This window comes from Stenella coeruleoalba (genome assembly GCF_951394435.1).
Source record: "Stenella coeruleoalba genome assembly, chromosome: 1".
NCBI lineage: Eukaryota > Metazoa > Chordata > Mammalia > Artiodactyla > Delphinidae > Stenella > Stenella coeruleoalba.
The window spans coordinates 44,180,985-44,206,440 of NC_137169.1; the positions used below are offsets into that span (position 1 = coordinate 44,180,985).

Below are 25,456 nucleotides of genomic sequence, written 5' to 3' on the forward strand. Positions count from 1 at the left end.
CCAGCATGATGGCTATACTTAATAATACTGTATTGCACATTTGAAATTGCTAAGAGAATAAATCTTAAAAGTCTTCATCACAAGAAAAAAAAGATTTTTGTGACTATGTGTGGTGACTAATGGTAACGAGACTTATTGTGGTATTCATTTCATAGTGTATACAAATATCGAATCATTATGTTGTCCCCCCAGAAACTAACTTAATGTTATATATCAGTTACACCTCAATAAAAATGTTTATTGTTTTTAAGAACTTTTGTTTTGTAATTTTTTTTTTTTTTTTTTTTTACTGTACGCAGGCCTCTCACTGTTGGGGCCTCTCCTGTTGCAGAGCACAGGCTCCAGACGCGCTGGCTCAGCGGTCATGGCTCACGGGCCCAGCCGCTCCGCGGCATGCGGGATCTTCCCGGACTGGGGCACGAACCCGTGTCCCCTGCATCGGCAGGCGGACTCTTAACCACTGCGCCATCAGGGAAGCCCAGAACTTTGGTTTTGAATAAGAATATTACTTAAACCTGTCCACCATGTTCTGCTTTTTCATAGTTAATTCGAAACAGAGCAGAACTCTGGGATTACTTTGATACAATTTATTCTTCAGAACTTTTCTCTAAGTAGAGGAACTTTCTTGACCCTTACACAGCAAAATATGGTGTTTCTGGTCCTCCAGTTCATGTTTATCCTTAATGTGATACAAGCCCCAGGGCCATACCAAGAAGAAAGAAGGCAAGCACCTACCCATGATAGGCCCTGTGCTAGAAACCTGGGTACATAAATGAAAACAAGATCTCTGCCTTGCGTAATGAATCATAATATAGTTCTGTTTTCCATATAACAGTAAAATATTGTGAAAAGTGCTGTGGAATCAGAGGGAGAAACTTGTTCTTGTGGGAAGGAGGAAGGATGAGGATTGAGGAAGACATCATAGAGGTTGTGAGTTTTGAAATGGGATTTGAAGGACGTTAGAGTGTACTAGGAAGAGCTGCATGGAAAAAATATTTCAGACAGTAGGCACAGCTTAAAAAAAAAAAGCATGGAGTGAGGACAAGTTGTGGGAATGGTGAACAGTTCAGTGTTACTGCAGCATAGGGTTCTTGGGGTGACATCATGGGAAGTGGAGAGCCAGGTGGGTACCAGAAAAAGGCCTTGGACACCCGTCTGAGGGGTTACATTTGTTGCTATTGGCCATGCACCTCCAGAAGTCTTTTGGGCCCTCTTCAGCTATTAGACTTGATGGGCACATTCCCTGGCCCTCTGTCTCTAGAATTGAGCCACTGCTCTTCGGTTAGGTTCACTGTTTCTTCCGGGTTCTCTGAACCCCTTAGCTCTACACAGCTCCTGATGTTTGCCTCAGGCTTCAAGGCTCTGAAAACTGTCTGGATTTGGAGTAAGCTTTTTCAGAAAGGATTTGATATTCTCCCTCTGGTCCTATACGCTACAGGCAAATGGCACTGATGTTTTAGACTTGGGTCTAAACAGTGCTGTCTGTTCTTCCCTCAAGGGAGGAGGATTAGACATTCAGTATTTTTAAGTTTCACGTTCAGTTCTTAGGGATTTGTAGTCACCACTGAATGAGTGTGGGCTCATTAGTGATCTTCCTGTTCAACCAGGGGTTACCTAACTAGATGAGGACAGAGTTGAGACCAAAACTCAGATCTGACTCCCAGTCTAGTGATCTTTTCAGTGTGCTCCAGCTTCTGGCACTGCTTATTCAGTTATGGGACAGAGCAGATGTACTGGGCTACCTCAAACCCACAGGGCCACGAGTGAGAGCTGAAGCTAAGGGAAGGTCCTGTTCCTGGAATGGAATTCTGTACCTCAAGCCAGACAGCATGATTCTGTGTCTTTTGATACTTCCTTTTCTTCTGTAAAATGGGAGCAGAGCCTGCTTAATCCTAAACTGCAGCTGAAAGCAAGAATGGGAGTGTGGTGGGGTTGCTTTGTGATGGGTAAGGGCTGATAGGTGTCTCTATTCAAGTTGTATAATCTTAGAGTCGGAGTTGGAAGGAAACTTGGAGGTGATCTGTGGGGACAGGCAGCCTCATGGGGTCCACTGAGCATAGAAAGCTTCCTAGGGCCAGAGGCAGAGCTTCCTGTCTTTGGAAATGTTCAAACTGAGAAAGGATGTTCTAGCAGAAGGGATCCTGCTCTAAAAAGGGTTTTCTGCACAGAAGTGGTGGCTGGATGGGAGACTCCAATGGTTTCTGGCTTCTACACACATTTTCTCTATTATTATTATTTTTGCCGCGCCGCATAGCTTGCGGGATTTTAGTTCCCCCACCAGCGATTGAACCTGGTCCACGACAGTGAAAGCGCGGAGGTCCTAACCACTGGACCGCCAGGGAACTCCTGCACACATTTTCTCTAACACCGGCTCAAGTGAGCTCGAAGGGCAGCTCGACAGGGCTAATCACGGTATGTCAAAAACCTTCTGCTGGGCAAACTTGACGGGTGACTAGTTAACGACAGCAGCCACCATTTACTGCTTAGAGCGCCAGGAACCGTACACACCAAGTTGTTTCATTTCACATCTAGGAACGTGGGGGCTGGGTTCAATGATCATACCTCTACTTCTCAGATGAGGAAACAGAGGTTTAAATTTTTTCCCACGATCTCCCAGGGACAGAGTCTGGACAAAATTTATCAGATTCCAAAAGTTTTTTCGGCTTCTCTTTTTCTCCAGTTCAGTTTCTATCTTGTTCCAAAACAGGAGAAGGGTGTGGCTTCGGAGCTCAGTTTCCTGCCGCCTAGAGAGCAGAAGAGAGACCAACAGGGCCGGGAGGCGACGGCCGTCCCAGTCCCGCAGTGGGCTGGACCCTCTGAGCCTCGGTGGGGCTGTGGGCGGGCCTATTTGCGGGCGGACCCATCTGTGGGCGGGGCCCTCCGTGGGCGGGGCCAGAAGGCCGGAAGTTGTTCCGCGTACCGGCACAAACTGAACGCGAATCCCTGACGCAGCGTCCTGGGGCACTGAGGGCGGCGGCCTAGTCTCTGTAACCAGAGCTCCGCATTCTCCGCGTTCTCGCTGCTGCCGCCTTCCGGGACGATGGTGGCCGGCCTGCTGTTGCGCGCCTGGCCCCGGGGCTTTGCTTTTGGCCCGGGAGCCCTCAGTCGGCTCCTAAGCACAGGCTTCGACCCGGGCCAGTACCTGCAGCTGAGCATCGTGCCCACTATGCACTACCAGGACAGTCTGCCCAGGTGAGCCCGGCCTCCCGGTCCCCGCCGTCCACGCGAGCTGGGGTTCGGCCCCAGCCTCTCTCCAATCACTCACGCCTATTCTGCTGAACCCTCTTCCGCCTCTAAAGTTTTACCTGGGACGCTGCCGCATCCTCCAATCTGAAAATCCTGTGACTTTCAGGATCTCATGGTACTGGAACATCAGAATGCCCGAATTCTCTTCCAGAATCCCCCGCTCCCCCCAGCCATTGTTCTCTCAGATTTTCTCTCCTGAACTCTTCTCGAACTCCTACAAAAAACCGACTTCCAATCAAATATCTAATTGTCCCTCACATTTCTCCCTGAAAAACGTCCAACCTGCATATCGCCAACACTACCCTTAGCCCTCCAACTAGGTTGTCTCCCCGCATTCCTGCACAGAATATGGATCGGTCAATTCCTGATATATAATAGGTACTCTCCCTCAATTTCTCCCAGCACGCCACCTTTTTCACGCCTGTTACTCATAACCTCAGCCCCACTCCCCATGCCTCCAGTCCTCCTGTATTTTAGCACGCTATCCTCCCCCAGGGAGATTCAAGTATTCATCTTACCCTCCAAGTCCTCAGCATTCTAAGTCCAATCTTCACCTGGAAACCTTTCACCCCTACCAAACCTTCCTCAACACTCCTCCCACCCTCCTCCCTAACCCACATTACTCCCTGCAACTTCAGCCCACCCTCACAGAATTCTAGGCAGCACCCTCAGTACCCCTCCCCAAATCTTCTTATTCACATTAGATACAGAGCCCACCCAAATTCTGTGCCTCCTCACCATAGCTACGCCCCCGCCCCCTTCTAAAACACTTCTCCCAGAATCTACTTCCCCTGTGAAACACAGCTCCCATACATCTTCCTTCTCCTTCCCTCATCCAGTATTTTCTTTAATTCAGCTTCCAGTTTGCCCAGTCTTTGAACTCCCAGCCTTACTCTAAGCTGCCAGGTCTCCTCCAATATTAGAAATGTCCCTAAATTCCTTCACCCCCTAAAACCAAACTTTAACTTCTCTACCTACTCACCAGTTAGTTCCTGGTGCCAAGTTCCAAATTTGTTTCACAGAGCCTTTTTACTTCCTTTCTCCCCAAGCTGCCATTAGGGATCTCCCTCCCAGTCCAGGGGCTGGAGACCCTACCCCATGAACAGAACAAAGATTGTCACAGGCATCAACCCCAACTACTAGGTTGCTGTTTTTCTCTACAGCTGGGAACCCCTTAACCCATTGTCCTCACTGCCCACCCCCATCCTCTCAGGAGTATCAGCTGAGGGATTCTTGTCAAATTACAGTGTGCAAACATCTAAAACAAGTTAAAATGAGATTATCTAGCCCCAATCCCACTGTTTAAATTTGACAGGAGGATGGGGAAGAGAAAGAAAAAGTCTCTGTGCCTGTGAGATAAGCCATGACCTCTTGACTATGAGCTGAGCCAGTATGTGGGGGAAAGGTGAGGAATGACAGAGCCTGTCTTCACTTGCCAAGCCCAGCAACAGATGGCCTTTAACTTTCAGACAGTCCCGGGCCCCACCCAGGTGTAAGGTCAGAGGGGTTTTCTCCATTTTAGAATTGGAAAGCTGGGAAGAATATTAAGAATATCAAAGAATATCAAGATCATTTCCTCTAATCCACAGCACAGATATCTTGGAGCTACAAACAGTAGCGCTCATCACCCGTGTATAACTTTAAATGATGACTCCCTCTCCAGGCCTCCACCACCTCACCTGTAAGTTGGAAGTTAGATAAGATAAGATTCCTTTTATCTGAGATTCTGGAGAGGTAAAATGAATTGTCTTTCACACTCCTTTTGATGTCACACTTGGTGAAAAGCCCTGGCTTTGAAGTCTGGTAGAACTTAAGTTTCAGATTCTGGATCTGATACTCTTTCTGTATAGCTTCAGGCAATTCAGTCAACCTCTTTGAGCCCTAGTTCTTACCTGTAAGGTAGGAACAGAAAGCACAATTCATAGGGTTATTGTGAGGCTAGAGTGAGATAAGATGCCAAAATAGGGAACTGTCCTTATTAGTTGGCATGGGAAGGACTAGTCCCTTAGTATTAAGTGGTCCAATTGGATCTCCCTCCTTACCTCTTTCTTTTCCTATTATATCACTGCCTTTTAATCAAGTGGCTTTGGACTTGCTTTCCTCTAGGAACCTTTGCACTATCATTTGCTTGGTTTTTAGGTGTTATGTTTTTTTCTTTGCTCTTTTTCAGTGTAGTCAAATATACAAAACATAAAATTTACCATTTTAACTATTTTTAGGTGTACAGTTCAGTTAGGTTTTTTTTTAGGGTTCTATTTATACACACTGAGCAGTTAATTTCAGAATATAAAAATGCAAGTCCGAAGCAGAGAAAGGGTGGAACAACCTGACCTACACATTCACATTATTAATTTGATAACCATTTATTAATAGGGATTTGGAGACCAGTCAGTCATGTTGAGGAGCTTACTGTATAGTGGGGGAGATTTAACAGGTAAACAGTTATGATATAATGGATAAGTAGCAAGCAGCATCTCATGGTGTTTACAGTCATGAGATAGGAGTCAGATTTGATTTTTTTAAATTAATTAATTAATTTATTTTTGGCTGTGTTGGGTCTTCGTTGCTGCACGCGGGCTTTCTCTAGTTGTGGCGAGTGGGGGCTACTCTTTGTTGCGGTGCGCGGGCTTCTCATTGCAGTGGCTTCTCTTGTTGCAGAGCACAGGTTCTAGGCATACGAGCTTCAGTAGTTGTGGCACGTGGGCTCAGTAGTTGTGGCTCGCGGGCTCTAGAGCTCAGGCTCAGTAGTTGTGTTGCATGGGCTTAGTTGCTCTGCAGCTTGTGGGATCTTCCCGGACCAGGGCTCGAACCCGTGTCCCCTGAATTGGCAGGTGGATTCTTAACCACTGCACCACCAGGGAAGTCCCGAAGCACAGAGTCTTAACTACTGAATTTCCAGGGAAGTCCCTCTGCCCATTTTTTAAGTCAGGTTGTTTATTTGATGTTGAATTGTATGAGCTGTTGATATATTTTGGACATTAGCCTCTTATTAGTCATATCATTTGCAAATATTTTCTCCTATTCAGTAGGTTGTCTTTTTTTTTTTTATTTTGGATGGTTTCCTTTGCTGTGCAAAATCTTTTAAATTTGATTAGGTCCCATTTGTTTTTGTTTTGTTTTGTTTTTGCTTTTGTTTCCTTTGCCTTTAGGAAACAGATCAAAAAAAATATTACTGTGATTCATGTCAAGGAGTGTTCTGCCAATGTTTTCTTTTAGGAGTTTTGTGGTTTCCAGTCTTACATTTAGCTCTTTAATCCATTTTTTAAAAATTTTATTTATTTATTTATTTGCGGTATGTGGGCCTCTCACTGTGTGGCCTCTCCCGTTGCAGAGCACAGGCTCCAGATGCGCAGGCTCAATGGCCATGGCTTATGGTCCCAGCCGCTCCGCGGCATGTGGGATCTTCCCGGACTGGGGCACGAGCCCGTGTCCCCTGCTTCGGCAGGCAAACTCTCAACCACTGCGCCACCAGGGAAGCCCTTTAATCCATTTTGAGTTTATTTTTGTGTATGGTTTGATAAAATATTCTAATTTCACTCTTTTACACATAGCTATTCCATTTTCTCAGCACCACTTAAGGAAGAGACTGTTTTTTCTCTATTGTATATTCTTGCCTCCTTTGTCATAGATTAATTGACCATAAGTGTGTGGTTTTATTTCTGGGCTCTCTCTTATGTTCCATTGATCTATGTGTCTGTTTTTGTGCCAGTACCATAGTGTTTTGATTATGCTAGCTTTGTAGTATGGTCTGAAGTCAGAGAATGTGATATCTCCAGCTCTCTTCTTCTTTTTCAAGATTGTTTTGGCTATTTGGGGGTCTTTTGTGTTTCCATACAAATTTTAAAATTATTTGTTCTAGTTCTGTGAAAAATGACATTGGTATTTTGATAGGGATTGCATTGAATCTGTAGATTGCTTTGGGTAGTATGGTCATTTTAATGATATTAATTCTTCCAGTCCATTAACAAGGTATATCTTTCCATCTGTTTGTGTCATCTTCGATTTCTTTCTTCAGTGTCTTATAGGTCTTTTACCTCTTTAGTTAGATTTATTCCTAGGTATTCATTTTGATGCGATTGTGAATGGGCTTGTTTCCTTAGTTTCTCCTCCTGATAGTTCATTGTTAGCATGTAGAGTGCAACAGATTTCTGTATATCAATTTTGTGTCCTGCAACTTTACTGAATTCATTGATGAGCTCTGGTAGTTTTTTAATAGTGTCTTTAGGATTTTCTATGACATAGTATCATGTCATCTGCAAACTCTGACAGTTTTGCTCCTTCCTTTTCAATTTGGATTCCTTTTATTTCTTTTTCTTGTCTGATTGTTGTGGCTAGGGCTTCCAATAGCATGTTGATTAAAGGAGCAAAAGTGGAATTCCTTGTCTGGTTCCTAATCTTAGAGGAAATGCTATCAGCTTTTCATCATTGAGTATGTGTTAGCTCTGGAGTTATCATATGTGACCTTTATTATGCTGTGTCTGTACTTACTTTGTGGAGAGTATTGTCATAAATAGATGTTGAATTTTGTCAAAAGCTTTTTCTGCATTTATTGAGATGATCGTAAGGCTTTTATTCTTCAATTGGCTGTTGTGATGTATTACATTGATTTGTGGATATTGAACCATCCTTGCGTCCCTGTGATAAATGCCACTTGATCAGGCTGCATGATCTTTTTATTGTATTGTTGGATTTGGTTTGCTAATATTTTACTGAGGATCTTTGCATCTATGTTCATTGGTGATATTGGCCTGTAATTTTCTTTTTGGTGTGGTATCTTTGTTTTTTGTATCACGATGATGCTGGCCTCTTATAATAAGTTTGGAAGCATTACATCCTCTGCAGTTTTTTTTGGAATAGTTTGAGATGGATGGGTGTTAACTGTTCTCCACGTGTTTGGTAGAATTCACCTGTGAAGCCACCTGGTCCAGGACTTTTGTTTGTTGGGAGTTTTTAAATTACTGATTAAATTTCATTACTGTTAATTGGTCTATTCATATTTTCTATTTCTTCCTGGTTCAGTCTTGGGAGATTGTACATTCCTAGGAATTTGTCCATTCCTTCTGGGTTGTCCATTTTATTGGAATATAGTTGTTCATAGTAATCTCCTTTGGTCCTTTGTATTTCTGTGGCATCAGTTGTAACTTTTCCTTTTTCATTTCTGATTTTATTAGTTTGGGCCCTCTCTCTTTTTTATTTGATGAGTCTGGCTTAAAGTTTATCAATTTTGTTTATCTTTTCAAAGAACCAGCTCTTATTTTCATTGATCTTTTATATTTTTTTTTAGTCTATTTCATTTACTTCTGCTCTGTTCCTTATGATTTCTTTCCCTTTACTAACTTAGTGTTTTGTTCTTTCACTAGTTCCTTTAGGTGTAAGTTTACATTGGTTATTTGAGATTTTTCTTGTTTCCTTAGGTAAGCTTATAGCATTATAAACTTCCCTCTTAGAACTGCTTTTGCTGCATCCCATGAAGTTTGAGTCATTGTGGGTTTTTTTCCATTTGTCTCCAGGTATTTTTTGTTTCCTTTTTGATTTCTTCAGTGATCCATTCGTTGTTTAGTAGTGTGTTGTTTAGCCTCCACATGTTTGTGTTTTTTGCAGTTTATTTCTTGTAGTTGATTTCTAGTCTCACAGCATTGTGGCTGGAAAAGATGCTTGATATGATTTCAGTTTTCTTAAATTTTCTGCGGCTTATTTTATGGCCTAGCTTGTTTTGTGACCTGTCCTGAAGAATGTTCCATGTGCACTTGGAACAGTGTATTCTACTGTTTGGGATAGATGTTTTTTATGTATCTATTAGGTTCTCTGGTCTAACGTGTAATTTAAGGCCAGTGTTTCCTTATTGATTTTTTGTCTTGATGATCTGTACATTGATGTAAGTGGGGTGTTAAACTCCCCTACTATTACTGTGTTACTGTCAATTTCTCCATTTATGTCTGTTAATGTTTGCTTTATGTATTTAGGTGCTCCTATGTTGGGTGCATATATATATATATATATATATATATATATATATATTTTTTTTTTGCGTTACGCGGGCCTCTCACTGTTGTGGCCTCTCCCGTTGTGGAGCACAGGCTCCGGACGCGCAGGCTCAGCTGCCATGGCTCACGGGCCCAGCCGCTCCGCGGCATGCGGGATCTTCCCGGACCGGGGCGCGAACCCGTGTCCCCTGCATCGGCAGGCGGACTCTCAACCACTGCGCCACCAGGGAAGCCCGGGTGCATATATATTTAAAATTATTATACTTTCTTCTTGGATTGATCCTTTGATCATTATGTAGTGTCCTTCTTTGTCTCTTGTAACCATCTTTGTCTTAAAGTCTGTTTTGTCTAATATAAGTATTGCTATCCCGGCTTTCTTTTGATTTCCATTAGTATAGGATATCTTTTTCCATCCCCTCAAATCAGTGTGTGTCTTTAGATCTGAAATGAATCTCTTGTAGGCAGCTTATATATGGGTCTTGTTTTTGTATCCATTCAGCTACTCTGTGTCTTTGAATGGAGCATTTAGTCCATTTACACTGAAAGTAATTATTGATATGTATATTCTTTTTTTAAACATAAGTTTATTGGTTTATTTATTTTTGGCTGTGTTGGGCCTTCGTTGCTGTGCACAGGCTTTCTCTAGTTGTGTCAAGTGAGGGCTACTCTTCATTGCGGTTCGCGGGCTTCTCATTGCGGTGGCTTCTCTTGTTGTGGAGCACGGCCTCTAGGCTCACGGGCTTCAGTAGTTGTGGCATGCAGGCTCAGTAGTTGTGGCTCGCGGGCTGTAGAGCGCAGCTTCAGTAGTTGTGGCGCACGGGCTTGGTTGCTCCATGGCATGTGGGATCTTCCTGGACCAGGGCTCAAACCCGTGTCCCCTGCATTGGCAGGCGGATTCTTAACCACTGAGCCACCAGGGAAGTCCCGATATGTATATTCTTATTGCCATTTTGTTCATTGTTTTGAGACTGTTTTTGTAGTTCTTTTTTGTTCCTTTATTAGTCCTTTTTCTCTTCTCTTGTGATTTGGTGACAATCTTTAGTCTTACCTTTGGGTTCCTTTCTCTTTTTTCTGCGTGTTATCAATTATAGATTTTTGGTTTGTGGTTACCATGAGATTTAAATATAGCCATCTGTGTATATACATGATTGTTTTTAGTTGCTGGTTTCTTAATTTCAAATGCATTTTAACAGCCCTGCATTTGTACTGTCCTTCCATATCATGATGACGGTTTTTGACATCATATTTTAGATCTACTTGTTTTGTGAATCCCTTAACTGCTTATTGTGGCTATAGATGATTTTACCAGTTTTTTCTTTTAACCTTCCTACTAGCTTTGTATGTGGTTGATGATCTAACTTTTTTGTATATTTGCCTTTACTGGTGAGCTTTTTCCTTTTCTAATCTTCATGTTTCTAGTTATGACCTTTTCTTTTTTGCTTAGAGAAGTCCCTTTAACATTTTTTGCAAAGCTGGTTTGGTGGTGCTGAACTCTTTTAGGTTTTGCTTGTTTGAAAAACTTTTGATCTCTCCATCAAATCTGAATGAGAGCCTTGCTGGGTAGAGTATTCTTGGTTGTAGGTTTTTCTTTTTTATCACTTTAAATATATCATGCCACTCCTTTCTGGCCTGCAGAGTCTGCTGAAAAGTCAGCTGATAATCTCATGGGAGTTCCCTTGTAAGTAACTTGTTGCTTTTCCCTTGCTGCTTTTAATATTTTCTCTTTATACTTAATTTTTACCATTTAATTACTATGTGCCTTGATGTGTTCCTCTTTGGGTTCATCCTGTATGGGACTCTTTGTGCTTCCTGGATTTGGATGTCTGTTTTCTTTCACATGTTAGGGACATTTTCAGCTATTATGTTTTCAAATATGTTCTCTGCCCCTTTCTCTGTCTCTTCTCCTTCTGGGATCCCTATAATGTGACTATTAGTACAGTTGATATTGTCCCAGAGGTCCCTTAAACCATCCTCATTGCTTTTCATTCTGTTTTCTTTTTTTTGTTCAGCATGAGTGATTTCCACTACCCTGTCTTCTAGCTCATGTGATCTGTTCCTCTGTATCATTTAGTCTCCCGTTGATTCCTTCTAGTGTATTTTTCATTTCAGTTAGTGTATTCTTCATCTCTGTTTGATTGTTCTTTATATTTTCTAAGTCTTTGTTATAAACGTCTAACTTCTTGCTCTGTGCATCCATTCTTCTCCTGAGTTCTATGATCGTCTTTACAGTCATTACCCTGAACTCTTTATCAGGTAGACTGCCTGTCTCCACTTCACTTAATTCTTCTTCTGGGGTTTTAGTTTGTTCCTTCATTTGGAACATGTTCCTTTGTCACTTCATTTTGCCTAACTTGCTGTTTTTATCTCTGTGTATCTGGTAGGTTGGTCATGTTTCCCAATCTTGGAGAAGTGGCCTTTTGTAAGAGATGTCCTATGTGTCCCAGTATTGCACTCCTCTTTTGTCACCAGAGCTGCGTGCTCTAGAGGTGCCCCTAATGTGGACTGTGTGGGTCCTTCTCCTGTGGTAGGCTGACTACCATGGGCAGTCTGATAGGCTTGGTTGTCCCCTGGTCTGGTTGGTTGCCAGGCCCTGCCGTGTGCAGAGGCTGCTGGCTGCCAGTTGGCTGGGCCGGGTCACAAGGTGGTTGGCTGCAGAGCTCCGGGGGTCCCAGGGCTAGTACTGGCTCACTGGTGGGCAGAGTCAGTTCCTGGGGTCTGGCTGCAGGGCCCAGGGGGCCCAGAGGTTCCAGATCTGGTGCTGGACTGCTGGTGGATGGGGCTGGCTCCTGACACAGCTGGCTGCGGGGTCAAGGGTGTCCCGAAGTTTGTGTTGGCCTGCTGGTGGGTGAGGCCAGGGCCCAACCAGCCCCAGGGCAGGTGCTGCTGGCCTGCTGGAGTCTGAGCTGGGTCCTCCAGCTGAGGGGCTGTTGTTGCCCTGGGGCTGGTGTCCACCAGCTAGTGGGTAGGCTGGTCCTGAGGCTAGAGCAGGCTTACTGGTGGGCAGGTCAGGGATTTGAGGGCTGGTGCCTGCTCACTGGTGGGTGCATCTGGGTCCTGTGATCTCTGGCTGCAGGGCCCTGGGGGTCCTGGGTCTAGTGCCTGTGCACTGGTAAAATTCCTACTTTTAAAGTGTACAGTTCCATGGGGGAGGGTTATATAATCACAGCGTTGTGCAGCTATCACCACTATCTAATTCATCGCCTCTCCCCGTCATTGCAGTCATTCCCCATTCCCCCAACACCCTTGGTAACCACCAGTCTACTTTCTGAAAAGTGACTTGTTTAAAATTGGAACTCGGGTTTGTTTGGCTTCAAAGCTTAGGCTTTTCCAGCATGGCACACTGTCCCTAAACAAAGAACGAATCCACAGTTGACAGGATTATGCCCCCTTGCATACCTTCAGTTTTCTTCCTCGTTGCCTGCTTGGAAGAGCCTGTGTAAGTGTCAGAGTTGATTCTGTCAGAGCAGGGGGGAATCACCGATGGAGTATCCAGTCAGAAGAGGGCAGAGGAGCCAGTCTTGAGAAAACTGGCACTTTTAGGGCAAGAGGACATAATGGAGGAAAACAGAATCAGAAGAAGATGTCAAAACCAACAGGATGGGAGAAGAGAATCTCTCCATCTTCTGCATCCTTAAAGGATCTCATGGTCTGCAGTCTGATGGGGAAGAGACATAAATACATAAATGCCTCTAAAAATGATAGAGAAGAATATAGGGTCCTGGGGTACATAGAGGGGTAAAGGAAGGTAATCAACTAATTCACTTAACACACATTGAGTACCTGTTCTGTGCCAGCCCACGTGCCAGTGGAGGTGAGAAAAGGGGATTCAGAGGAAGAATCCTAATGAGTGGTGAGCTCCCCTCTCTATACATCACCATAATCATGTGAGCCAACTCTGCATTTCTTCCCAGCTCCACATTCGGTGACATCATGTTGGTAGCTTGAACTTGGCCATGGTGGGAGATTTACAGAAATTGGTAAATGCTACAAATCAGGGCTTCACCCCCTACCCACCAGAGAGCTGGTTTACTAACCCAGCACTCCTTGGAGTGGATAACAGATGAGGATGGGGAGAAGGTGGTACAATTAGATTTGAGAGGAAAGAAACGTGTTTGATGTTGATGGCAGGTTGTGGAGGTTAGGAGGGTATCGGTCCTTCCTAGAAGTTGGGGAGTGGCTTTCTTTGAGGAGAAATCTGAAGGCAAGTGGTATTTACCTATAACCATATCAGAGAGATTAAGTGACAGAGCTGGGACTTAAGCCTAGGTCTGATTCTAAATGTCCTTGTCTTTTCACCATCAGTAGTTCTTATACTTTTAGACTTCACAGATCAGTAAAATTATAGGGGAAAATACTGTTATCAACATTATTTCTTAAAAAAAAAAAGACCTTTAATGACTCTCACCCTAAAAGGGGGGGGTGGGACAATCTCAGAATTAAGAACAGACTTTTCATGTAAGCAAATTTAGCTTTGTGAAAAGCTCACTGTACTGTCCATGTTTGTTTTATTTCCTTGTGAACCAGTAACTTCACAACTATGGCCATCTTCTGCAAGTATCAGATAATCCAGTGATATGGACTATGTTGTTATTTGACATTTACAACGAGGGTATTTTATAGAAGGCAAAAATATAGACTTGGTAAGTTTAGCATATTCATTAAGTGATCTTTGATAATTTTTATAGAAAACAGGTGACTTTGTATCCATGATAATAATTTTTTTGTAGAATCTATACTGCCTTAATTTAGTTCCATTGAGAAAATTCAGTTTGTTGTGCTAATAACTCCAAAATAAATCATCACTCTGAAAACTTACTTTACCCCACTAAAGTAAGCTCAAGCTAGAGTTAACACTCCAGAATCTTTTGAATAAGGACTGCTTTTATAAAACTGCCATTGCCTCTAATTTAGAATTGTTTAAAAAGAAGGTAAATTTTCCTTAATGTCCCTACTGTATCAAAACAAAGTCTTGAGAAAGGTAAGTAGGTAACTTTGTACTTACGAGATAGCTGAGCTAGTGTTAGGGATTTTCTGCATAAGTCCATGTAAGGGGACCTACAGTGTTACAGTGTTGTGAATGGTTACTCAGTGCAGCCTAAGTCCATGATGGCTGTAAATTCAGATTTGTTTTTTGACATTGTATTTTGGATAAACATGCATTGAAAAATAAACTGAAGAACTACAGTGTATCTTATTAGTAAGGTCTTAAACTGTGTTTTATGGATAACTTTCAGTTTTCCTAAATGGCTGCTATATTTAGATATTTTGAATGTATCAGTGTTCATTTTGAGTTGGCAGAGGTAACCTAACAAACTTGGATTAAGTTTTGGTACTAGGGGATATATCTTTCAGTAAAATTATTAACATGAAAAAAAAAAGTATGCCTCACAACATACCCCTGGTGTTTTCATTTCACTGTGGACCTGTAACTTCATTGCCATAGCTGTCATTGGGAATCCACCGGTAGAGAATGATGAGTAAGTAAGCACAGAGGAAGATTTGGTTCTTCCTCACAGGACTCCTGGTGAGCTGGGCATGGCTTGATGGTCGATCCCATGGTTGGCTGGCCCATTGGACAGACCTGTGTTTCCCTTTTGTATGATTCTCTGTCATAAAATACACTAGAAAATTTAAAAGTAGAAGTTTTTTTTCATCTTGGGAGAGAAAAAGACAGTCGTTCAAACTAAGGGTAGAAATAAAATCAGTGCCAGTACAGGGTTAACACAGGTATTATAACAGTGACAGGAAACAGGAATTTTGGGGCAGCTTCTGCTTCCCCATTTTGAATCTGTTAGTGTGTTTACTAATTCAGCTTATGAAATTCATCATTAATACATTAAAAAGTTATTATTTTACTTTAAAAAAAGAGCTACCAATTATACTTAAATTCATCTATTCTCATTTGTAAGTGGCTTCCTTTTGTTGTTTGTTTTTTTTTGGAAAGAAGTTAATTATCCAGTAATTATTGGTTAGTTTGGGTTGGGAAGCTAGTTAACCTCTTCCACAGATTGTCACCCTTACACTTGACCTTACTTTCTTCCCAGGCTGCCTATTCCCAAACTTGAAGACACCGTTAGGAGATACCTCAGTGCGCAGAAGCCTCTCTTGGATGATGGCCAGTTCAGGTAAAAGCTGAGAACCCTGAATGGCCATGGATGGGTGGCTCAGGGGAGGCTGGCAAGTGCCGGGGAACCAAGTTTCAGGGAGTGTCTGTGATTTGATTGGGTCACCAGGCACCTAGGACCTGGTCTTTACGTTTGCAAGTTCAGGAAATAGATTTTTCACTCATGAAGGGCTGACCAGGCCCTGAGGTGAGAGTCTCTTTAACTAGACTCAACAGGCAATGGTTTATAAGCCAGAATGCCAAATTTGTGCTATCTTGGTGGGTGTTACCTGGTTGGCTAGCTGGTACCAGTCATTTACAGGGGGCGTGTGCTCTTGGTAGGGAGGTTCATTAAGGAGAGCATGTGGCAGACCAGAAGTTTGCTTGGTGAGCATATGTACTGGGTTGGATAGTGTGCCCTCCAAATTCATTCCCTTTTGAGAACCTCGTTATGTGACCTTATTTGGAAATAGGGTAGTTGCAGATGTAATTAATTAAGATGAGGTCATACTGGAGAGAGCTGAGTCCTTAATCCAATATGATTGGTATATTTATAAGAAGAGGAGAGACACAGAGACAGCCATGTGAGGACAGAGGCAGATTACAGTGGATTAACAAGCCAAGGAATGCCAAGGATACCTGGTAACACCAGAAGCTAAGAGAAAGTCCTGGAACAGATTCTCCACTGGAGTCTTCAGAGAGAATATGGTCTTGTCAGCACCTTGATTCTGTACTTCTAGCCTCCAGAACTGTGAGAGAATAAGTTTCTGTTGTCTTAAGCCATCCAGTCTGTGGTACTTTGTTATGGCAGTCCTAGGAAACTAATTCAGTATGGAATTGGAAAATAATATTGGATATTGTTAAAAAGCGGATTCCATCAAGCTCTTGTATCCTGGTATAGTACTCTTTTTCCACAATGGGAATTTGTCGTGCAAATAACTGGCCTTCTCATTAGAATCACAGAGTCCTTCAATGGACAGTGCTGGGAAAAAAAAGATGAACCATTCATAATGTAGTCCTCTGCTTTTAAATATTCCACATTAGTCACTTGAAGCTTCTATTGACATGGTAATGATGTAATAGCTACCTGCTACTAAGTATTATGTTTCAAACTATCCTAAATCCTTAGCTCTTATAAATATTTTAAAAATCATGTAAGGTGGTATATTATCTCTATTTTACATATAGAGAAACTGAGACTGAGAGAGATCAAGTAACTTGTCCACGGTTATACAGTTTGAAAGTAACAGAGCTAGAATTCAAACTTAGCTCTTCTTGGCTCCAAAGCTTATATCATTTTCTCCATGCCTCCTAGATTACACATTATTTTATGAGATGTGGATTCATCTTCCTAATCAATCATTTTAAGATATCCTAGATTTATCTGTTTAGATTGATTCCTGTTCTTCTGACCAGAGGTACTTTCTGATCTCAGTCCCTGGTTCTAGGGATATGCTATTGGGGACCCAAAGTTCTGTGATGAGTTCTTGGCCATGAATCTAAAAATCGTCTATTCCCCAGCCGCATAGCACAGGGAGATCAGCTCAGTGCTCTGTAACCACCTAGAGGGGTAGGATAGGGAGGGTGGGAGGGAGACGCAAGAGGGAGGAGATATGGGGATATATGTATATGTATAGCTGATTCACTTTGTTATAAAGCAGAAACTAACACACCATTGTAAAGCAATTATACTCCAATAAAGATGTTAAAAAATAATAATAATAAATAAATAAAAATCATCTATTCCCTGCCATGGTTTGACTCTATCTGTTTTTGAACATTTCAGGAAAACGGAACAATTGTGTAAGAGTTTTGAAAATGGGATTGGAAAAGAACTGCACAAGCAGCTGGTCGCTCAGGACAAGCAGAATAAACATACGAGCTACATTTCAGGTGGGTAGGCAAGGCTGTGGGCTTGATATTTCCAGAGCCCTCTGTAATTGAAAGCAAGTCATCTTCTCTCCTGTTTTAATCTCACAGATATTTTTGGTGAGACCAGCACTGAAGTGTTATTTCATCCTCTCTTCCTGAGGTAAACATTAAGGTTGAGTGAGTTCATCCTCCACTGAGGTGCTGCCTGGAGTCCATGCTCAAGAGCAGTAGCTTGCCTGCTCTGTAGGTGGGATCAAGACAGAACCTAATCATTGGTTCTCTCTGTAAAGGATGCAGGATTTAGTCCTATGTCCTGTGTGTATCATTCTAGGTCCTTCACGGTCTGGCCCAACTGCCCGATCCAGCCTCATCTCTTACCATCCTCCCTGACACACCCATGCTTCAGCAAAACTGAACAACTCCTTCCCTCAACCCGTTAGTCTTTCATTCTTCTGTGCCTTTATCCATGTTGTTCGCCCCACCATTTTTTACCTGGCAAATTCTTCCTTTAAGACCCAGTTAGGGTGGTTATGAGAAGTTCAGGACAGGGGCTAGGCAAAATGGGAGATGGGGATCAAAAGGTACAAACTTCCAGTTATAAAATAAGTCAGTCCTGGGGATGTAATGTATAACCTGGTGACTATAGTTAATAATACTGTATTGTATATTTGAAAGTTGCTGTGAGTATAGATTTTAAAGCTTCTCATAAGAAAAAAAATTTTCTACGTATGTATGGTGATGGATGTCAGCTAGACTTATTGTGCTGAGCATTTTGCAGTATATACAAATATCAAATCATTATGTTGTACACTTGAAACTAATATAATGTTATATGTCAATTACATCTCAATTAAGAAAAAGAAAAAAAAAAAAGATCGAGTAGGATGATTTTTCTATGAAATCTTTCAGCCCTTCTTCCCATTCAGAGTTGGTTGCTTTCACCTCTGTTCCCACAGCACTTCTTTTAACTCAGTTTATATTTTTAATAAGGTTATACATGCATATAGTTTAAAGAATCAGATAGTTTTCTCAGGCTTGTTAGGAGAAACAGAAATTTCCTGACCTTGCCCTAATTTCTCACTTCTCATTTTCCCCCATTCTCTAAATTACTGACTCATATTAATGCATCTTTTGTAGTTTTAGGCATTATCTATTGATGTCTCACTGTAAAAGATTAGGATTTAGCAGTCTCTTATATCCTCACCACATTTCTGTCCCCTCATTGTCACAGCATAGTTATTTGTAATTTTCGTTTGCTCAATACCTAGTGTTTACACTATTATAATCATGTAAACACTATTGTCAGCTGAATTGTGTAGCACATTGGAATTGTTTTTCCTTTCCCATATGAACTTTGTTTTCTCTGAAGTTAATAATTCTACTTTCTTTTGCTTTCTATGTGCTTAATAATTTACCTGGGATTTTTTTTTTTTTTAATTCTCATGTTCCTTCCTAGTCTGTCTCGAATTTGCTTTTTGCTGGTTTGTTTTACCCTCTTTTCTTTCTTCAGATGTTTCATAATCCTTCTCTGTTGTCTTAGATCTGAATGAGATACTTAAAAGTTGTGGCAAGCTCTGTAGATGAGGGCGTGCTTGTCAGTCACAGCTTCACTGTAATGTGATCAGCTAAACCATTTCCTCGGGGTGCCCCTAATGTTGGTGTCTTTGGGTTAGACTCCCAGGGAAGGCTTTTCCGGTAAACTGCCAAAAGGTATTTTCCTGTTTGCTGCTGTCGTAGGAGTGGGATAAGGGAAGAAGGCTTGAGCTCTCATGTGTAACTTATGTCTCCCAATTTTACTTTCTCCAGTGAATAAAACTTAAGTCTCCTATTTGGAGTGGGGAGGGAATCTGGGGTGTGGGGTGGGGGTTTAATTGAATAGCCCTTCAACCAGATATATCTAGGCTGCTACTTCCTGAGCCCTCTGGGGGTTCTGCTGTGTAAATCATACTGTTTCTTGGCTTTCTCTGCTGCCAGGTTAGGGTTGGTGTCCTTGAATTGGCTAGAGAGCTTTCCAATTTCTAATATTTGTTCTTTTCTTGTCTCTCATTCTCTTTGCCTTATTGGTTTCTGTCTCTTTAAATTCTTTTACTGAACGGATCAGAGGCATAAATTCATGTCTTCTTTTGTCAAATACGTCTTGCCCCCATTTTAATGCATTGCATTATGTTTTAATTCTATTTGTCTCCTTCATCAGAGTTCTTCTGAATTAAAGTCCATGCCCTATTCCTCTCTATATCCCCTGGGCCAGGGCCTGGCACAGCACTGATTCGCAAGGAATGAAGGGACCAACAAATGAATAATAGATAAATTCATGTCCATTAATCCTTTCCCAATACTTTATATGTAAAAACTATTTCTTTGAATCAAAGATAGGCTATATTTGATTAGGAAGTTCCTAATCCTACCAGGAACTTCCCTTGAAAACACATTTTCTGATAAGATACTGCCTCTGGAATTTTTACAAGCAAAACATCCACAGGAATACAGAGGGCTAGTTGGAGTGATTCACTCGCACTGATAGTTATTTCTAATTGCTTTTCAAGCATTTCCTAAAAGAGGGAGTGCAGTAATGTACATAGTACACAGAATGATGGTGAAGACTTTCTGCCATATTAGGGAGACAGTCAGCTGTGAATGTTGTCCCTGAAAGGAGATGAAGCATGAGAAACCTAAGCTGAGGGGGTGGGAATTAACAACTATTCTATTTCAGCATGAATGCCAGTGAGGTATTATTGTTTTTTATTTCTGTAAGTGTCAAAAAAGGAAACGGAATGAGGAAGAAAAAGTAATTAATAAACATTAGGGAAATGTAAATCAAAACCACAATGATGGTTACCCACCAGAATGGCTCCAATCAAATAAGACTTACAGTAACAATAACAAATGCTGCTGAGGATGTGGAGAAATTGGAACCCTTGTATACTGCTGGTGGTAATGGTTCAGCCACTTTGTTTTTTTTTAAAATTTATTTATTTTATTTATTTATTTTTGGCTGCGTTGGTTTTTTGTTGCTGCGCGCGGGCTTTTTCTAGTTGCAGCGAGCGGGGGCTACTCTTCGTTGTGCACGTGCTTCTCATTGCAGTGGCTTCTCTTGTTGCGGAGCACGGGCTCTAGGCACGCGGGCTTCAGTAGTTGTGGCTTGCGGCTCTAGAGCACAGGCTCAGTAGTTGTGGCGCACAGGCTTAGTTGCTCCACGGCATGTGGGATCTTCCCGGCCCAGGGCTCGAACCCGTGTCCCCTGCATTGGCAGGTGGATTCTTAACCACTGCGCCACCAGGGAAGCCCTGGTTCAGCCACTTTGTAAGGCACCCTGGCAGGTTAAACATAGAGTTCAGTCCAAGATGGCGGAGTAGAAGGACGTGGAGCTCACCTCCTCCCACAAATACATCAGAAACACATCTACATGTGGAACAGTTCTCACGGAACATCTACTGAAAGCTTGCAGAAGATCTCATACAACCAAAGCTGCAAGAAAGATCCTCATGTAACTGGGTAGGATGAACGGAAAAGGGAGAAGAGGATGTGGGACAGGACCTGTGCTCCTGGGAGGGAGCGGTGAAAGAGGACAGCTTCCCTCACCCTGAGAACATCCTTCACTGGCTGGGAGGTCCACCAGGACAGATAGGGAGCTTCAGAGGCTGGAGAGGAGAGTGTGGGAGCTGGCTTGCCACCCTGCAGGGTAGAGATACACCAACATAGATGGTTCTGGCCATGTTGCCACATTTCTGAGCCCAAGACGCGTGCCTGCTGGTGTGTGCAGTGACTGGGTGCTGAAACTCAGGTTTCAGAGACAGACCCAGGGAGAGGACACGGTTTGGCTGTGGGGAGACATCCCAAAGGGCCTGGAGTGTGACCCAGGCTGCAACTGGGGGTGCACACAGGATGGAGCATGGGTCTGCCATAGGAGCCCCATTGTCAACACACGAGGGGAGGGGGTGGGCCTGCCATAGCAGCCTCACTGTCAGCATGCTCACAGCAGGGTGTGACTCCAATCACCACAGATGCTGTGAACTTTGTGGGTGGCACACATGAAGGCGGGCCTGAAATCTGAGCTTATCACTGGCGATCCCACTGCAGGTGCTGGGTTGCAGCTTTGGCAGGTTGCCGCTCTGGCAGATTTTGGGTTCAGGACTGCACGTGCCTGCCTGGGGGCTGTCTGAGCTGATTACCAGCAGTCCCACTGTGGATGCAGGGAGGTGGCCCCAGTGGGTTCTCACTATGGTGGATTTGGGACCAGAACCATGCATGCCTGAAGGCCATCTGGGTCGATTGTAGGCGGGCTCAGGGAACACAACTCCAGTGGGTTTATGAAGCAACCACTTTGTGAGTGCACCTGCACGCTGGACCTCAGGTTACCAGAGCCCCCAAGCAAAGGTGTCCCCTAAAGGCAGTGCCAGGCAATAGTGGTCTTTGTGGGTGCTCACACCAGGTGGCAGGCAGCATCACAGAATCGCACGTCCTGGCAGACAGTTCCTGGGGAGAAACATGCAGCAGCTCCTTTCCCAGAGGGAGTGCTCCAGTCCCGCCTACTTCACACCACAGCTTAAAACCAGATCTGGGGACTTCTACTACAACAACTGGGGAGCAGACCCTTTCCCTCTGCCGGGCTGTGACATCCACAAAGCAAAGAGGAGGCCCCACCCAACATCCAGTGCGGGCTCCGGTCACCGCAACACCAAACACACCCCCTATCAAGGGTACAAGGGCCACCCTGAGGAAAGAGATGGCAAGCATCCATACCAAAAATAGCCCTCACACGAGAAATTTTGGATTCAAGCAGGCTACACAGGGACACTCCCACATAAAAACAGCCCTTCAAGACCACAGTAGATAACTCTTTCTCCTAAATTCACAGTCGGAGAAATATAAGAAAAATGAAAAAGCAGAGGAATTAACTCCCAATCAAAAGAATAAGAGAAATCCCCTGAAAGAACAATGAAACAGATGACCTCTCCAGTCTACCAGACCACAGGTTCAAAAAGGAAGTAATAAAAATGCTGAAGGAATTAAGAAAAGCTATTGTTAGAAATTCAGATCATTGTAACAAGGAACTAGAAACTACAAAGAGGAGCTAATCAAAATTACACCACTCAATTGCCAAGATGAAAACAAAGCTAAAGGCAATAAATAGCAAACTAAATAATGCAGAAGAATGAATAAGTGATCTGGAAGATAGAATAGTGGAAATCACCCAATCAGAACAGCAGACAAAGACAAATTAAAAAAAGTGAAAGCAACATACAAGATCTATGGGATAACGTAAAGCATGCCAATCTACACATAATAGGAATCCTAGAAGCAGAAGAAAGAGAAAAGGGGATCGAAAATGTACTTGAAAAAATTATGGCTGAAAACTTCCCAGACCTAAAGAAGGAAACAGATTTCCAGGCACAGGAAGCACAGAGGGTCCCAAACAAAATGAACCCAAACAGACCTACTCTAAGACATATCATAATTAAAATGCCAAAAGTTAAAGATAAAGAGAGAATTCTAAAAGTAGCAAGAGAAAAACAAATAGGCAGTTACAAGGGAACCCTCATAAGGCTATCAGCTGATTTCTCTACAGAAATTTTGCAGGCCGGAAGGGAGTGGCAAGATATATTCAAAGTCCTGAAAGGGAAAAACCTGCAACCTAGGATACTCTACTCAGCAAGATTATCATTTAGAATAGAAGGAGAGAGAAAGAATTTCTCAGACAAGGAAAAACTAAAGGAATACAGGAATACTAAACCTATCTTAAACTAAATATTGAAAGGTCTCCTCTAAATGGAAAAGAAGCAAGAATCTATAGGAAAGAGAAAACAACAGTAAAAGAGGTAAGTATATAAAAGGATTAAAGCTCACTGAAATAAGTCAGTACATAGGTTTAAAATTTTTTTTAATTGTATGAAAGCGATTACAACTACAGTGTTCAGCAAAAGAATAAACATGAAGATGTAAAATGAGACATCAAATCACAAAATGTGGGAGAGGGGAGTAAGAAAATATAGATCTTTTAGAATGTGTTAGAGCTTATATGACTACCAGTCTAGAGCAAATAGATTTAGTGATGGGTTAACATACTTGAAAATCAGAGTAACCACAAATCAAAATCATATTTAAAATATTCACAAAAAAAAAACAAAAAGAAAAAAGGTACTCAAGCATAATACAAAAGAAAACCACAAAAGGAAAAACAAAAAGAAGAAACAAAGAAGATGTACAAAATCAACTGAAAAACAAGGTTTAAAATGACTATAAATACATACTTATCAATAATTACTTTAAATGTCAATGGACAAAAGGCTCTGATCAAAAGACGTAGAGTGGCAGACAAGACAAGAACCTACAGTATGCTGCCTACAGTAGACCCACTTAAGGGCAAAGAACACATATGGATTGAAAGTGAGGGGATGGAAAAAATATTTCATGCAAGTGGAAATGACAAGAAAGCAGGGATAGCAATACTTAAATCAGACAAAATAGACTTTAAAACAAGGTCATAAAGAAAGATAAAGAAGGACACTGTATAATGATAAAAGGATCAATACAAGAAGAGGATATTACATTCGTTATCCTATATGCTTTCAATATAGGAGCACCTAAATACATAAAACAAATACTAACAGACATAAAGGGAGAATTGATGGGAATACAATAATAGTAGGAGACTTTAACACCCCACTGACGTCAATGGACAGATCTTCCAGACAGAAGATCAGTAATGCAACAGAGACTCTAAATGACACAATAGAACAGATTTAATTGATATCTTCAGGACATTACATCCAAAAAAACCAGAATACATTCTTTTCAAGTGCACATGGAATGTTGAAGAGGAGGGAACACTCCCAAAGTCATCCTATGAAGCCACCATCATCCTGATACTAAAACCAGACAAAGACATTATCAAAAAAGAAAATTACAGGCCAATATCTTTGATGAATATGGATATAAAAATCCTCAACAAAATATTAGCAAACCAAAGTCAACAACGCATAAAAAAGATCATACACCGTGATCAAGTTGGATGCATCCCAGGGTCACAAGGGTGGTTCAGATATGCAAGTCAATCATGTGATACACCACATCAACAAGAGAAAAGACAAAGACCATATGATCATCTCAGTAGATGCAGAAAAAAACATTTGATAAAATTCAACATTCATTCATGATAAAAACTCTTACCAAAGTGGGTATAGAGGGAACATATCACAATATAATAAAAGCTATTTATGACAAACCCACAGCCAATATACTACTCAACAGTGAAACGCTAAAAGCCTTCCCACTAAATTCTGGAACAAGACAAGGATGCCCACTCTTACCACTTCTATTCAACATAGTATTGGCAGTCCTAGCCACAGCAATCAGATAAGAAAAAGAAATAAAAGGTATCTAAATTGGAAGGGAAGAGGTAAAATTGTCATTATATGTAGATGACAGGATACTCTATATAGAAAACCCTAAAGACTCCCAAACACAGAAACTATTAGAACTGATAAACGAATTCAGTAAGGTAGAAGGATACAAGATTAACATAGAGAAATCAGTTGCATTTCTTTACACTAACAATGAAATATCAGGAAGACAAAGTAAAAAAACAATCCCTTTTAAAATTGTGTCCAAAAAAAGTGAAATACCTAGGAATAAACCTGACCGAAGAGATGAAAGACTTATATGCTGAGAACTATAAAAACATTGATAAAGGAAATTGAAGGTGATTCAAAGAAATGAAAAGAAATACCATGCTCTTGGATTAGAAGAATTAATATAGTTAAAATGGCCATACTACCCAAAGCAATCTACAGATTTAACATGATCTGTATCAGATTACCCATGACATTTTTCACAGAACTAAAACAAATAATCCTAAAATTTACATGGAACCACAAAAGACCCAGAATTGCCAAAGTAATCCTGAGGAAAAAGAACACAGCTAGAGGCATAATCTTCCCAGACTTCAGGCAATACTACAAAGGTACAGTAATGTAAACAGCATGGTATTGGCACAAAAACAGACATATGGATCAGTGGAACAGAATAGAGAGCCCAGAAATAAATCTACACACCTACAGTCAATTAATCTACAACAGAGTAGGCAAGAATATACAATGGAGAAAAGACAGCCTCTTCAATAAGTGGTGCTGGGAAAACTGGACAGCTACATGTAAAAGAATGAAATTAGAACATTCTAACACCATACACAAAAATAAGCTCAAAATGGATTAAAGACCTAAATGTAAGACTAGATACTATAAAATTCCTAGAG

At 41.8% G+C, this 25,456-nt stretch overlaps 1 protein-coding gene across 1 annotated transcript in view; it reads left to right on the forward strand.

The window, feature by feature from the left end:
- Window positions 1-2,911: 2,911 nt before the first annotated feature.
- The window catches only part of CPT2 (carnitine palmitoyltransferase 2), a 28,652-nt gene continuing 6,107 nt past the window's right edge, over window positions 2,912-25,456 (forward strand). The window contains exons 1-3 of the mRNA XM_079917571.1: window positions 2,912-3,192; window positions 15,275-15,355; window positions 17,120-17,226. Coding sequence (XP_079773697.1) covers window positions 3,041-3,192; window positions 15,275-15,355; window positions 17,120-17,226 — 340 coding nt within the window. The 5' untranslated portion in view covers window positions 2,912-3,040. The remainder of the gene's footprint in view (window positions 3,193-15,274; window positions 15,356-17,119; window positions 17,227-25,456) is intronic.